The 15,951-nt window shown below is 35.2% G+C and overlaps 1 protein-coding gene across 5 annotated transcripts; it reads left to right on the top strand.

The window, feature by feature from the left end:
* The first annotated feature begins 9,128 nt into the window (after positions 1 to 9,128).
* On the top strand, positions 9,129 to 14,571 carry LOC114265003 (uncharacterized). 5 transcript variants are annotated; one of them, XR_014336753.1, is made up of 7 exons: positions 9,129 to 10,196; positions 10,300 to 10,433; positions 10,518 to 10,594; positions 12,641 to 12,871; positions 13,136 to 13,237; positions 13,346 to 13,509; positions 14,205 to 14,570. XR_014336753.1 is itself a non-coding variant. In XM_082880831.1 (6 exons), the coding sequence occupies exons 3-6, from the start codon at positions 10,520 to 10,522 to the stop codon at positions 14,244 to 14,246; spliced, it is 450 nt and encodes a 149-aa protein (XP_082736957.1). In that variant the 5' UTR covers positions 9,129 to 10,196; positions 10,300 to 10,433; positions 10,518 to 10,519; the 3' UTR covers positions 14,247 to 14,571. The 5 variants fall into 5 exon arrangements, 2 of the variants coding, with proteins under 2 accessions (XP_082736957.1, XP_082736951.1); XR_014336751.1 differs by having other exon boundaries at positions 13,320 to 13,509; XR_014336752.1 differs by having other exon boundaries at positions 9,129 to 10,433; positions 13,320 to 13,509.
* The last annotated feature ends 1,380 nt before the right edge of the window (positions 14,572 to 15,951 follow it).

Raw genomic sequence — 15,951 nt, 5'->3', positions numbered from 1 at the left:
TCAAATACCCAATTTCTCTCCACACTTTCCCAAAATCTCATAATGGCATTTTGGTTTGTTCCCAACACATTCATATCTATACATGCATGCCTTTAATAGAAAGGAGATAACAAATCATCAACATGTATATAATCAACAAATAAGACAACTCGGCCCTCCAAAACTGTAACCATCGCAATTCATGATATACTCAGATATACTGAGACAATAACAATAAAACTCTACTCTACCTGCCATAAGCATGGTAAGTTAAGGATACACCTTACAATCAAATGACTAGCCATATTCTCCAGACACAAGCTGGAAGGTAATGGTACCTAGTCCAAGTTCTCCAGGCACTAGCTGGAAGGCACTGGTACCCCTTATTCTAAGCGTGGTATATAACACCAACCATCTCAATATAACAAAGCACAACCAATAAGTGTAATATGTATACATAAACTATTCATGATACATAAGCAATGTGTTAAAGTATATGAACACATAGGTGTGTGGAGTACATCCCCTATCTCCTCCCACACACTGGAGTACATCACTTATCTCCTCCCTAACAATTATACATATATAATGTATCATAGCACTTCATTACGTACAATGTTCAATCAACACCGGTGTAATGCAAACACAACAATTCAATACAACAATGTCATCCTCTACCGATGACCAAGGACAAAACCTCTAGATGCATGTATTCAATACACCTATTAGAAAACTCAACTATCATGAGATCATAAACCCAACAACAACGCTAATACGATAGGTAAAGGTAAAATCCCAAATGTGAGTATTCAACACTCATGATACAATAATTAAATTCTCATATTCATTCTCCGAGACTCACATAGAGTTAACATTTCATTTTCCATTTTCAAGGTCAACTTTCATAAACTTTCCAAGTCAACAAGTTACACCACTTATTCCCCAAAACACTTTTCCCATTCACAAAATCAATTCCATTCTTTTTATTTTACAAAACCAATTCCATGGATAATAAAAGCCATAAGCCAACTCAGTTCAATACATTCATTTCAAAACAACCCCAATGCCATAGTTAATCCTCTAGGCATTAATACCTTCACCCAACTCATATTAACAATAGTAATTTACAATTATTGCTCAATCAACCTCCCTCTTTAATTTCCCAATACAAAATATAATTTAGAGTTTTTTCTTCTTTCCACAACAACATGCTAATTTATACTCCAATTAACCCAAAGAACTAACAATGATAAATTAATCATTCTCAAACAACCAACCCTAGGTTCCCTCACATGGTTTTCAAAGAAATTCAACATGATATGATTTTCATGCAATACAAAACTACCACATGTCTATCTGTAGACGGATTATTGAAAAGGAACAAGGAGAATCCCTACCTCAAATGGAGAACCCAAGGAGAAGAAGAGCCAAACTCGGAAGTGCTCCAATCCCAAAGTTTTTTGGATCAAAACGAAGCCCACGCAACCCTCTAACTTTCTTACAAAGAGATTAGGGTAGGAACACCCAAGAACTAGATCAATCCTTATAGAGAAGGTGAGTGTAGAGAGAGAGAGAGTCGAATCTATGGTTTGAGACAAAAGGGGAAATCAAAAAGTGAAGAAGAAGCTGTTGCTGCGAATTGATATATACGTTCCTCGCTCGAGCGAAGGAGTAGTCGCTCAAGTGACCAGACACAAAGAAACCTCGCTCGAGCGCACAAAGCCTCACTCGAGCGAACAACATGAAAATTCAGGTCTGCAACCCAAAAGCACGCTCGAGCGAAGAAGACCAAAACATACAGCTCGCTCGCTCAAGCGAAGAACATCTCGCTCGAGCCAAGGCTGCGTCTAAACAAAAACCTGAAGACATGAAGAGCCTGCTCGAGCCTACAAACTCTCGCTCGAACGAAGAAGCAACAACACAAGGCTCGCTCGAGCGACAAAGTCCTGGCTCAAGCGAAGAGGCTAAAAACTAGACAGCAACCATATGCTTCCAATCACAACCAACCTGAAACGAACCTGCCCTAAACATCCTATAACTCAAATACAAAGTATTGAAGGACGGAAACAAGCTAAGTACAACAACCCACGTCTACGGAACCAAGTTCAGAATACAGTACAAAATGGAGGGAGAACCGGGATTGCTATAACCAATCTCACCGCCTACTTGCGGGAGTCCCAATTAAAACCAGGACTAACAAATTGTTTGCACCTTAGGGGTTTTGAACGTATGACCTTAGATAGAGCACACCTCCAAATGCCTTGACCACTAAGCCAACCCCCTAGGGTTCAGTGTAATTTTCCCTTATTTCTATATTTTAGCAATAGCTAGTAATAAAATATTATAATTTAGCAATATTATTTTAATAGTACAAATGCTATTTCTTTTTTCCCCTCAAAATGACAAGTTTGAAATTTTGAATATTTTTTATTATTATTCTTGTGGTTGCTATATGTTGATTCCAAGTCATATAAGAGTAAAAAATGTTACCAAATTTTAAGAAGTCATTTTTTTTTTTTAGATTGGGAAGAAAATTTCATTACAAAATCAATAGAAGACCATATCAATCTCATACAACGGTAGCATAAGATCTCAAAAAGAGATGAACAACCCCTATAGAAAGAAGAATCCAAGTCTCCATAGATGAGGAGAAAAGGGCCCCACAAGAGAAGGAAACAAACCTCAACACATGAAAGATTATTATATCAACAAGCTAAAAATTAAAATACCAAATAAAAAAAAAAAAAACATATCTGAGTCATCACCGAACTCATCCAAACTCCACTGCTCCACTGCCTTCAACTTGGAATCTAAAGAACCTACCTATGTTGGTCAAGATAGAACTTTGAGGTTGAGGTGGTCGCCTAGCATGAAATAAATGTGTTATTCAGCGTCGGCCTTCGAATTGTAAGAAAATCTAAAACTAGATCTTGAAGTTTTAGGCTCGAGGGTGGAGAAGGTAAGGTGGTAATAACCGGATTGGTGAGACAAACATCAGATCTGGACTAAGAACCAAATCTAGAGAAGGCTCGAAGGGAATGAGAGTGAGAGGGATAGAAAATGGTGATCAGAGAGGTGGGGGAACCACTGTTACAGGAAAAAAAAAAAACAAAAACAAATAGAGAGAAAAACAAGTAAGTTTTAGGGTTTATGAAGTGGCACTAATTTTAAATAGTCATTGAAAAGCTTGAAATTGATCTTCATGTAATTTTTAGCAATACCTAATCCTTTTAGAGCATCTCTAGTGGTGAGGTAGAAGGTCTGCTATTTTTAAGAACTAGCATAAACTTAAAAATTAAATAGTGTGGGATCTCCTAAATGGGGGCCCGAGCGGGCCCAACAATTAGAACCCTCAATTTAGTTTCACTAGTGCAATGTAAAATAGAATGGGAGTCCAAATCTAGCAAATCTATAGAAAATCCACTAATCACAAGAAATGCCAAAAATGGACTACATCACCAGACTCAGAATCGCCACCAAATTTTTTGAGAAAATTAAAAAACCCATGACTCATGCCAAAGGCCATTGTTCGTCGTAACCAAAGTGTCTCAGCTCGAGAACTTAGGTATGAGGAGGAAAGGTCATGAATTGAGCATCCCAGCTCACCCGATCAAAGATCGGCCTACACCATTCTAGATATGAGATTGATTACCAATATATGCTTATGTTCCGATTATTAATGCTAAAATTACTATGTGAAGTAAACAAGTATAGACTAAATCACTTACTTTAGAATGCTTTGATCTCAAGCGATTTTGAAAAAGGTTTCAAAGATATGCAACCCAAAGAAAAGGTGAGTTAACATGCATGGAAATCAATAACATACCAACCTAAGCAAAATAACCTCCATCTGAGGGCATCCAAAGAGATATATCAAGACAGTAAGTAGCCGCATGATAAGAATGCTAGACATAGTAAGAAAAATACACATAATCAGGATGCAAATATGAAAGAAGCTCACCTAGTACTCCTCTACACCAAGCTAAGCAAAAAGTGTTAGAAAAGTATGTACGATCCTAAATGCAAAGAAACTAATGCAACACACACACACACACACACACACACATAAAATGCAACTAAAGACTTGGCTACTAATCATATGATATATGAACCATCTCAAGGCATAGGGTAGCGCACATAATTACATAAGAAATAAAGAAATGAGGCATAAAATGAGTCAAGCCTTATACATGAAAAATGGATGCAAAACATAGAAGAATGATGAAATAAACAAAACATGATGCCAAGGTATGGAAAGCTCTGAATGAAAGGGATAGAGAAGAAAGAAATGAGTACTCAAGCATCTATACTAAGAAGAAGTGAAATGACAAGAATAATAGAAACGAACTACTAATAATGCCACCAAATGAAAAGACATTAGAAGCTACCGAACAATACTACATCATGGAAGCAATCAAGTAATAAAGAAAATGAAAACAAGTTAAATCCACTATCCTCACCATGAAAGAGATGAAATGATGGTCTTCCGCAATCACCAATGGATATAGAAAATCACATAATGATCAAGAAAGAAAAACAATGAGAGAGAACTACCATACTCATTATGGAAGAAAGGATGAGATGATAGACTTCTTTGATCATCAAAGATATAGGAAATCATTGATGATCATAGAAGAAACATACATGAAATGGAAGCTAAATAAGAAACAAATCAAAGAAGTGAATATGAATCTACATCATCTCTTGTGGAAAAGAGTAAATAGGTACGCAAATACATGTTAGAAGTAGATGGAGAGAGTAGATTACAAATTACTACTAAGTGGAAGCCATGTTTGGCTTCCAAGAATGTAGAGAGAAAGTAAGAAAAAATAAGGGAAAGTAAGAGAAAATAAAAGAAAATGAGATTGAAAACACTTCAATCACCAATTTAAGCTCATGGATCACCCAATTAACCCCACATAAAAAATTTTAAAATCTCATTAGAATATAAGCAATGATTGAATTATGAAAATTAAACTTGTTTGGATGATGAGAAAATTAGTGAGAACATGATGGAAAATGAAAGACAATGAAGGAAAACAAAAGAATTATCAAAACAAGCTATAGGGTAGAGCTAGAACCCTCTATACAAGTCCAAATCTAATCTAAATTACCAAAGAAAATAAGAATATTGAGTGTTTGGAAGGTGAGAAAATGAGAGAGAAAATGTAGGGAAAACTATAATTCAAGTAATCCAATCAATCCTATGGAGGGGTGGCTAATCCCTTCCACTATCCACAAGGCCCAATCACATATTAAACAATTAAATTCAGAATTTCAGAGTGTTTGGCAAGAGAGAAAATAGAAGAGAAAGTGCAAAGAAAGTTGAAGAACTCACTTCAAGTGATGAAGAAAGCCTCCTTGATTAGCAAACCTTTTTCTAAGAACCATTAAGCTTCTAGGTTTAGACTTCAATTCCCAATAGAAAGTAACTTCAAGCTTCTATCTCCAATGGTGTATCTATAGGTGTAAGTATAGAAAGAGAAAATTTGAAGGTCCCAATAGGTTTTGAGCCAAAGAGAAGTGTCTCTATGCCTTGGTAAACCCTCTCTCCTTTTCAACAAGTGAAAGAGTGGTGAATTTATAGGTTGAAGGTTGCTTGGTCCGTAATTTGCACAAACATTGCGGATGTGGCAACCTCACATGCATAGGGGGACCATCTCACAAAAATTGCTCTATTTCTCGACAAATTTGTCTAGCTAGTTGTAGACACCCCATTTTGACCAGCCTTAAGACTTGGGCGCTCTTTTCCGAACACATGATGATGAAGGTTGGAATGTGTAATCTTACTAATTCCTCAGCAGGAGAGCCAAGTTCAAACTTTAATCCCAACGTTGCACTCATTTGGCCAAAATATTTTCTACCCTCGTAAACCCCTTTTCAAACATTTCTACAAAGTTCCGAGGCTTGCATTTTCAAAATTCAAGTGCTAAATTTTTAAAAGTAAATTGAGCAAGGAAAAAGTGGAAATGAGTGGAAGGAATAAGAATTGTTTGGAAAAAAAAAAAAAAAAAAACCCTGTTTTTTCCTTTAAAAAAATTGTCTAACCAAACAATTTTTTGTCTGGCCAAACAATTTTTTGTCTAGCCAGATGATTTGTCCAGAAAATAGAGCAGTTTCGAGAAATTCGGCATATTCTCCGAATTTTATACAAATATCTTAGATATTTTGCCTTTGGGTTTCCTCAGCAAATTTCTCAGATATTTTGTTTCCGTCAAAACTCTCTAAATACAGCTCTATACTTCATTCTAAAGAGTTGAAAAATCATTTTCTAGGCTTAGACCTTGAACTCAAAGGCTTTCAACTTCTTCACATCTCCCTTTATACACCCACCACCTAAGCACCATTAATCCTTGACTTGGAGCTCCTTGGCAAGGATTCTTAGACTTAATCAAGAACTTTGAGGGTACTAGAAAACAGTTTTTGAACAAGAAAGTTCATCCTCTCTTCAAGAGGTGAACTTTTGCAAAATTTTGTCACTTTTTCTCTTTCTTTCTTCATTGTTAGCTTGTTGTAATCATTTGATGGGTCCTCATGAATGTGGAGGGAACCAGGACGTTAGCCACCCATCCATTAAGTGGATTGTTCTCTTCACTTTCTTACACTTTTGCACACTTTTTTTTTTCTTTCTTTCTAGTGCTATGATTCACAGTTGTTATATATAGATGCGATACTTGGAACCATGTGGATGTGATTGGGGGTAGAAAGTAACCATCCATTCACAAGTTTGATATGTAGAGTAGATTTCCTTCTTGTTACACATCTTCTTCTCACATATCTCATCATTTAAGTATGTTAATCCATGTGTTTCAACCTATGCTCAATATTAGTGAGTAATAGTAGTTGTTTTATAAGATTACTCGGATGATTCTTGGGATTTGATATTGAGAGGGTTGTGGTTTTCCATTTTATTGATTGTTTTTGGAAGCAAAACAAGAGATTCTATGTCAAGAGTGTTAAAATCTCTTTTCTCAATCACTCGTAAACATGGAAAGGGTGGAAACATCCTTGTTCCATGAATAGAAGAAGAGTTCTCAATAGTTTTTTTATGAATCCATTGCTTTAAAATCAAAACTTCCACTAAGAAATGATGCGCATTAATTTACTCTCTCAAATTAATAGCATGGATCTGGGTATTAACCTGTTCTTATTCACAAAGAGTTGATGTAAGTTCCCATCTATTTCTTAGGTTTGAATTTGATTTTGCTTCAATCCATTTAATTTGATGAATTGTTACAAAATATCTGTTGTACATGTCTGTTCTATCTTATTGTTGAGAGTTAAGGCATGTCTACCTCTTCCCTAAGTGGTTTCTGCAAATGGGAGAGGTAGAAGGGATAAACACTCTTTGGAAGATGTGCTTGGCTTCTGTTCTGGACTTCTCTATACCAAATTAATTTTCCCCAGAGAAAGTATTTGGCCGGTCACATTTATAGTTGGCCGAATCATATTATGTCTAGTCAGATGGTTTTTCCCAGAGCATGATAGATAGTTTCTAGGGAGTGCTCTCCCGGGTGTTTCTAGAGCTACTGATCAACTTTATTTATTTATTTAATATGATTTGTTAGATTCAGCAGTAATTTGGATGAATCTATTCATAGTTGTATTAATTTCTCCAACCCACGTATCTTCTTTTTATTATCTATTCATTTTTGTAATAATTTCTTCCCCATCTTCTCATTTGAATTGTTGTAATAATCTTCCAATCCCATGCCTTTCTATTCCTTTTATTTACGTGCTTTCTGTATATATAGTATCCATGATTTGTATCCATTTTTCATGCATATGGGTTCGGCTCATTTGCATCAATGGGATTTATCATTTCTAACATGGTTTTGTGCGCTACCCTATGCCTTGAAACGATTCACATGCCATTTGGTAATAGTTGAATCTTTAGTTTCATTTTTTTGTATGCATTGCATTAGATATTTGCGTATAGGATCATGCATATGTTTATAGCATATTACTTTTGTGGCTTACCACAGAGGAGTATTAGGTGAGCATTTATAGTTTTAGAATCATGTGTGTGTATGTTATTCTACTATGTCCAGCATTGTACTATGTGGTTACCTGCTTATCTGGAATATCAGTATGAATGCTAGTGGGGGGAGTATGTTTGTTTAAGTTGGAATGTTATTGATTGATATGCATATGGTCTCAATTTCATTTTGGGTTGTATAATTATTCAAAAAACTTTCAAAATACATAAAATTAAAGCATACCAAAATAAGTGACATGATCTATACTTATTTGCTTCACATAGTAATGTTAGCATTATTAATAACCGGAACACAAACATATATTGTTTATAATACTCATATCATGGCTTAGTAGAGACCAATATTTTGATCGGGTGAGCAGGGGTGCTCAATTCATGACCTTCCCCCCTCTTACCGAAGGTTTTGAACCGAGTTATTTTTGGTTATAACGAACAGTGGCCTTTGACACGAGTCACAGGTTTTCTAATTTCCCCAAAAGATTAGGTGGCGACTTTGAAATCTAGTGATATAGTTCATTTCTAACAAATGTTTTGTAATAAAATGGATTTTTTATAAAAGTTGTCGAATCTGGACTCTCATTTTCTATTTCACATTTTACTAGTGATATAAGATCAAAAATCAGGGAGTTTGAACTGTTGGGTGCTCTTGGTAACCCCAAAAGACATCCTACACCAGCCAAAAGATGTTTGGCCTTCTCTTTTATGGCTAGCCAGGCATACAAGTTGTACGGTTGGAGTAAACACTACAACAAAAATGACTTTTTACGGCATCACATCAACGGCATACAATAAATGCATGCCGTAGTTTCTTACTTTTATGACTTACTTTTTTTGCACGTCGTAAATACTTTTCCAACCATGACATGTCTATTGCGTAGGCCATGAATGGTAATAACAATGATTTTTTTACGGCTTACAATGCACACCGTAAATAATAAAACTTTCTATGATGTGCATATGGCGTGCCATTAATACATTAATTAAATTATGCACGACGCACATATACTAGCCGTGAAAAGTGAATACTTTTTACAGTGCACACAACACCCACCGTTAAAAGTATTATATTTTTTATGACACACATTGTCTACTGTTAAAAGTATTACCTTTCACGACGTACAATGCATGTCATGAATCATATGATAAAAAACAAAGGCGCCAAAATAAAATTTAGGGCGCCAAATATTTTTTTCCCAAAATAAGTATTTTGCCTTCATCACAAGGGTTTCAATCTCTCTCTCTATCTGAAATGAAACATAGCAAGGTTTCAAATCTCTCTCTCTCTCTCTCTCTCTCTCATGATGAAGGCTGAATCAAACCCTTGTTCAACACAGCAAGATCGTAGAACTGATTTGGGTATTCTTTTTTCAATGTGGTGAAAATTGATTTGTTAGTTTTGATTTGGGTGAATGGTGAAGAGAGGGAACCCTAAAACCCCTCATTCCTTAATTACAAGATTCAAATCATCTTCTCTCTCATTTTCCTCTACATGCGTCTCTCTCTTTCTCTATAAGTGCTCCTTGTATCAGCCACTTTGTGCGCTGAATCTGTTCGATGAAATTCCTCTCTGAAAATTCTTTACTATCTATCTAGTTTCAGAGCTTTTTAAAGATGTATGTTGTGAAGAGAGATGGGCGTCAAGAGACTCTGCATTTCGACAAGATCATTGCTCGTCTCACTACCACAGAACCCTATGCCTTGCCCTATGCCTGGGAGCCATCCTTCACATTAAAAAATTGCCTAGAGGATTTAAGAGACCAATTTTTCCCTCTTGAAAAGCTACAGGTTTTGCAAGAACCATTCAGGCTGCATTGGCCAAAATCTGCAATAAAGCTAAAATAGAAGGCTCTTTTATTAGGAAAACCAGTTGGCAATCATACAAGAAATTGTAAATTCTGAAAGAAGCCCACATAATCTGACTAGAGTTGGCCAACATGATATGATACTTCCCAGTGGGTTTGTTGAAACTTATGATTTGTGTCCGTAGGGTTAGGCTGCCTTGTTAAGATTTGTAAAAGAGATTCTATATTTGAATTTTCATGTTTGTTACATGATCTGGTAATGATCTAAAAAGCAAATGGATTCAGATAAATTGAGTAAATATAAGGAACAAATTGACAGTAGACAAAAACGGTTCCAATAAGACATGATTTATTGAGTGATTATGCAATCAGTCTCCTCAATAAAGAGTAAACAACTCTGTAAGATGTTCATTAAGGTAATACCAATTGATATATCTTATGGTTTGTATAAATTTTTAAATCCTGAAATTAGACAAAAAAAAATTAATTATGTTGGTGGTATGGCCATTGTAACTGCAGTTTTCTATTGTGTTGGAGCTCTTGCAATAACCGGTTCTCTACATCATATTGACAAGGACCTCCTTGGGTGGTGGTTATGTGAGCGACAGGTTAAATCTGGAGGTCTAAATGGGCGTCCTGAGAAGCTTCCAAATGTAGGTTATTCTTCTTTGAACTAAAGATTTTTTTTGAATATTTTTGTAAGTTTTATTACTAAAGCTTCCACTATGTGACTGTAGGTATGCTATTCATGGTGGGTCCTTTACCTCTTGGAATCATTGGGGGAGCACTAGCTGGTCACAGAGTTGTAACTTTGGTAACTTGTATACTTTAAGAAAAATTTAAACTTGTCTTTGCATCAGCAGCACTGCAAGTTCCTTTCATAAATGAAAAATCAACTTGCTGAATTTTTTGGCTAAGAAGCAAAAATAATTTAGTTTTGAAACATGCTTTTGGGTCAAGAAGATAAAAGAATGATTTGGCAACATGTGCAAATTAGAAGTTTTTCAGCTAAAGAAATAAAATACATGTTTTTCTCTTAATTTTAAAATTTTGGTGACTTTAGTGACCTGTGATAAGGCTATGTTGGGGTTATATCGCAGTTGTGTAAATTGCTAGTAACATTCTACATCTTGGACCTGGTTCAACTATGAATTGAATTGATACCAAACTGAGTAAAACCCTTGTTTCTCAATTGTATTCCTTTTATCACTAGCAATCTGTCTCTTTTCTTGCTCTTGGACAACATGCTAGGACAATTCATTTCCATTGAATTTGGTGAAATTAATTGATTCTAAAGTTAATTTCATTTTTTGTATGTAAGGGATACTGTATATTAGTCATATGCTTTTGGACTCATTTATTGCTGGGCATATTATGCTTTACAACCTCATAATTTTCTTTAAAATTCAATACAAGATAACAACAGGTTTTTCTTAGAAAACACTATAGTTTTATCCAAAGGTGAGATGCTCTTGGATGGTATATTCAGGTTAGTGTTTATTTTTTCCCCTTTGCACTTGTTTTCTTTGTGCGTACTCACATTTGATTTTGAAATTTGAAACTAGCATTGCTTGACTTTTTTTTTTTCTTTTCTTTTCTTTTTTTTCTCCCTTGAGGATGAATGTAAGGGCTTGTTTATACCTATATTCAGTTTTTCATGCTTCATGCACCTAAACTTAAGAAAAATCTCATTAGACCAATACAATTTTGAGTATTTATAAAAACAAATTAGCATTTTTGGCAAAAACAAGGATTATCAGAAAAATCTTGACATTTAACCATTGAATTCCTGAAACATAATAATGTTTCATTTCCTGTACATACTATGTAGGTGAAAATATGTGGATTTCCTCCTTTAGAAGACAGAGACAAGTCATTGATTTTTGTAGAATTTATTTCTATTAAATGCTTAATTATCAAATTAAGCTCATTGTTGGTTCCTGTACCAAAAAAGTAAAGGGAAAAGAAAAAAAAAAAAATAGAAGCTCATTTTTAAATACTCTGGCCATGTGTATTATTTGATTTCTTTATGGTTGGATCCTACAGATTTCTGGGAGTAGCAATTAACCCTCACTTTGTTTATATGCCATTTTCTCTAATAAAAATCCTCATGGAGTGAAACCAGTGCCAAATGTTAGATATATGAGATACCTTTCTAGGTACACAAGAATCACTGAAAAATGTTAATTATTGAGAGAGTTATGATCATTTTTCCAAAACGCGACAAGAACAGACCAGTACTGCTTGAACCTGTATTTTCACCCCCTTGATGTGATTTTTAGACTTTTCATCCCCCTAATAAAATATCACTAACTCAAATACCTTTCCAATGGTTTTGGTGTCACTTAGTTTGGACATCGCTTGATGCCTCTGTTCATTTTTCTAACTCAGCCTACTTGTGCTGGAGTCTGCTGAACTCACTGCTTGAATATACCAGTTTTTTTCCAAAAATGAGTTCTCCATCATAAGGTGGTTTTTAGCTCTAGAGTTCTTCTTGAAATATCTTCTAACTTATTGAACTATCTCCAGTAAAAATATCGTGAACATTTGACTTCATTTGGTATGAGCTCGTATTTTTCTTTAGAACCGTTCACTGTTGAGAATATGGACAGAACATAGTAAATGGCCTATAGATAAATCTCTGGTTCTGTTATGCAACTTATAAATGAAAATTTGAAATGAAAGTGGACTTTCGTTATATGCATCATTTCAGCTGTAATAGCACTACTGCGCACCACAACCATAAAGTGCACAAGGAGTGTTTTATAAGCATTTCTTCTATCTGCATACTAACGTCTTTTTCCTGCAGTAAAACCAGAACTATCACTAAAATTGCCTCCTCTGTTGGGATTTTTTGCAGACTATCCAACAACTAGAAGCAAAAAATCCACATCCACTTGCACAGATGACAAACAATGATTCCGTGGAATTTTTGATTGCCATGGACATCTTCTGGATCCTGATTGTGGACTTTGTCTCCGAAGGGCGTTATCTCTTCCTCAATGCAATCGCAAATCAGATACGCAACCCAAACAACCATACACATTTCTTCTCCTATGTTCTTCTCTACTTGTTTGTGAATGCTGACAAGGTTAGTTTCTCTCTCTCTCTCTCTCTCTCTCTCTCTCTCTCTCTCTCTTTGTTGAACATAAATTACAATTTAGATTCATAGGATTTGTTTGCCTACAAGTATAACCAGAAAATTTGAATTCCCCTAAAATGTTGTGGTTGAAATTGAGAGAATGAATAGTAATAACTTCTTGATCATTGAGAATTACACTAGTTAAGTCTAGGATTTTTACACTAGTTATGTGAAATGTGATTTGCTCACAGCTTCGCATTCCTTGTTGGATAGGAAATTATACAGGAGCAAATAACAAGAGTTTTGTTGGAAGGACTGATTGTGAATAGACCACATCTTTGGAGGCTTTTGATCACCTTCATTGAGCTCATCGAGGTAACTTCAAACCACCACCAAAGTGTTGTTTGGCTAGTCATATGTTCTCTTAAAATCTTTTTTTTTTTTTTTGGTCATGCAGAATCCAAAATACAACTTCTTGTGTAGGTCTTTCACTAGGTGTGCACCGTAGATTGAGAAACTTTTTGAATTAGTTTCGAGATCGTGTGGTGGGTCTAAATCTGTAGATGAATCAATGGTATCTGGTGGAATTCCTGATAGTGTGCACTGATTCTGGAAGATTGGATCTCTGTATTTGATGTCGGTGTAATGTAAGTTTTAGCGATTTTCTTGTCGTAACAAACTACAGCTTTGTTAGATGACTGCCAGACTAACACCGATTCACACAATTTGAATAGAATATTTGATTGTGGTTATTATTCAAAGCTGGCTCACTATTCCAAATCTTTTTACCTAATAAAAATAATCAAATACTTCCTAAAACCAGATTATAAGCTATCTATCCTTCTCAAATCTTTTTACCTATAAAAATAATCAAATACTTTCTGAAATGATGCATACAATGGAAGTCCACTTTCATCGAATTGCTTACAGACTAGCAATACAATTCTTTTGATGCCTCAAGTAATTAAGCTAGAATTGAGAACCCCAATGTCAATTGTTTTGACTCAATTTCAGCCTCATTTCCTTTATCCAATTGGTGTGTTAATAATTTCAAGTGTTCCCTGGAGGTTTGCCAAAATGAGAAACTCACATTTATGGGACCATGTATGAGATGCTATGTATGGTGAATTTGTATAAGGGTATGCAGGGCATTTCATTATCTATATGTCAATTTCTAACTTTCTCTTCAAAAGGCATCCTTGTTTTGTAATTTCCAGTATTTGTTATGCAGCAGCAATACTAAATGTTTATTATGTAGGCAGCTGTAGGGCTTCAAGATCTTTTGGATGGAACAGTGACCAAATATCTTTGTTTTCTTTTCTGATTCTGTGCTTTGTCTTAGGTTTGTAACTGGGTGCTCCCGAGGACCTTTGCTTGGATTTAAATACCTTGAGCCTTTGTCCTGCATACGGAGGTGATGGTCCTTTTTTGAGTATTCTCTTACGGCAGCTGGTAATGCTTCTGAAGAGGCTCTTGAAGCTGCTAACAATTTTTTAGTACAAAGATATGGAGGACACAAACCTGAGTGTTGATGCAATTAAATCAGCCCATGATGGTGCACTCACAAGAAGATATTTGGCTAAATTTTGTATGGTTTAGAACTTAATGATAGTGTTTTTTGGATAATTTAGAACATTTTGGATTGTATAGACATTTGTTGAATGTTCATAATTTATGGATATAGTTTTTTTTTTGATATTTCAAATAATATTTTGGTGGTTGATTGATGTTTTGTGATGCTTGTTTGTAATATTTGTTAGATTGTACAAAATTAGTCAAATAAAACCTGCTGAATTTTAAAATTTAAAAAAAAAAAAAAACTACATATTCTACGACCGGCATAATAAGTCGTATTACATATTTACGGCGTGCAATTAGTGTCGTTATTTGTTTCACCAATTAACGGCGTGCAAAATTAGTCATAGAAAAAGTAACAACGACGCACAAAATCTGTCGTTAAATAGTTTTTAACGGCATGGTATAGCATGTCGTAGAAAAAGTAACGACACAAAATCTGTCGTTAAATGTTTTTAATGACGTACAAAACATATCGTTAAAAGTAAATGACTTTCCATGACTGGTCATAATATGACGCGCGTTGCACGTCGTAGAAGGGTTTTCACGACATGCATTGCGCGCCGTAAAAACCCTTTTTTGTTGTTGTGAAATTTTTTACAATTGAAGCAAATTACTAGAAAAACAAGGTTTTTCGAGAAGATTCTCTTCCATTCCATTCATTTCCACTTTGTCTTTGCTCGGTTTAACGAAAATCACAACGTTTTAATTAAAAACATCATGGAACTGATTAGATTTATGCATGACAAAAATTAATTTTTTTAAATTTTTTTTTGAAAGGTTTAAAAACATTTGGCCCAAATGGATGAAAGGTTGGGATCTGCTTTAGAAATTGAGTACTAGAGAAATCAAAGGTAACACGTATTTCGGATATTCATCATTGGGTGTTTAGAAAAAGGAGTCCAAGTTTTAGGGCCGGTCAAAATGGGGTGTCTACAGTTGCCCTTCTTTGATAGAGCTTAGTATGTCATTTCATGACGTGAGTGAATGTCAAAACCTAAAGACAACCCTTTTAATAAGGCCATAGGACTTGGGCAAACAAATAAGATGCAAATGCAGTTGGTTGGACTCGAGGGTTGCCTACGCATCACTTTGCAAGGAATCAAACCAACGTAGTTCAAGGCATGATACAAATTATATGATTGAAACACATTAGATAGTCAAATTTACACGCTTCGTGAAGCTTGTTATTCGAAAGTTAGGCTTACATGTACCACATTACCTAAAAGCTTTTGAAAACAATTTGAAAGTTGATTTTTATGCAATGCCATGCAACGGAATGATGATGCGAAGATGATAACATGCGAGGCATGCCTTTTGCAAATGGTATGAAGTATGCTAGAAGATGCGAGCATGGAGAATACAACCTTTCTGTATTTCCACATATCAAGGAAGTAAGCAAATACCAAACAAAATGATCAAGAATGTGCATCGTATACAAATGTGATCCACACGAATGAAAAAGAAGGGGTGCATCGTATACAAACGTGATCCACATGAATGAAAGAAAAGGG

The sequence above is a fragment of the Camellia sinensis genome, chromosome 1 (assembly GCF_055761805.1).
Source record: "Camellia sinensis isolate YWXY chromosome 1, ASM5576180v1, whole genome shotgun sequence".
Taxonomy (NCBI): Eukaryota; Viridiplantae; Streptophyta; class Magnoliopsida; order Ericales; family Theaceae; genus Camellia; species Camellia sinensis.
The sequence above is the reverse complement of the archived record's forward strand: the minus strand, read 5'-3'. Positions and strand labels throughout refer to the sequence as shown.

Coding starts and splice junctions, on each gene's coding strand:
- LOC114265003 (XM_082880825.1), top strand. CDS start 10,520: ATGCTATTCATGGTGGGTCCTTTACCTCTTGGAATCATTGGGGGAGCA. Junction 10,595..12,640: donor GTCACAGAGTTGTAACTTTG/GTAACTTGTATA, acceptor GATTTTTTGCAG/ACTATCCAACAACTAGAAGC. Junction 13,238..13,319: donor CCTTCATTGAGCTCATCGAG/GTAACTTCAAAC, acceptor TTGGTCATGCAG/AATCCAAAATACAACTTCTT.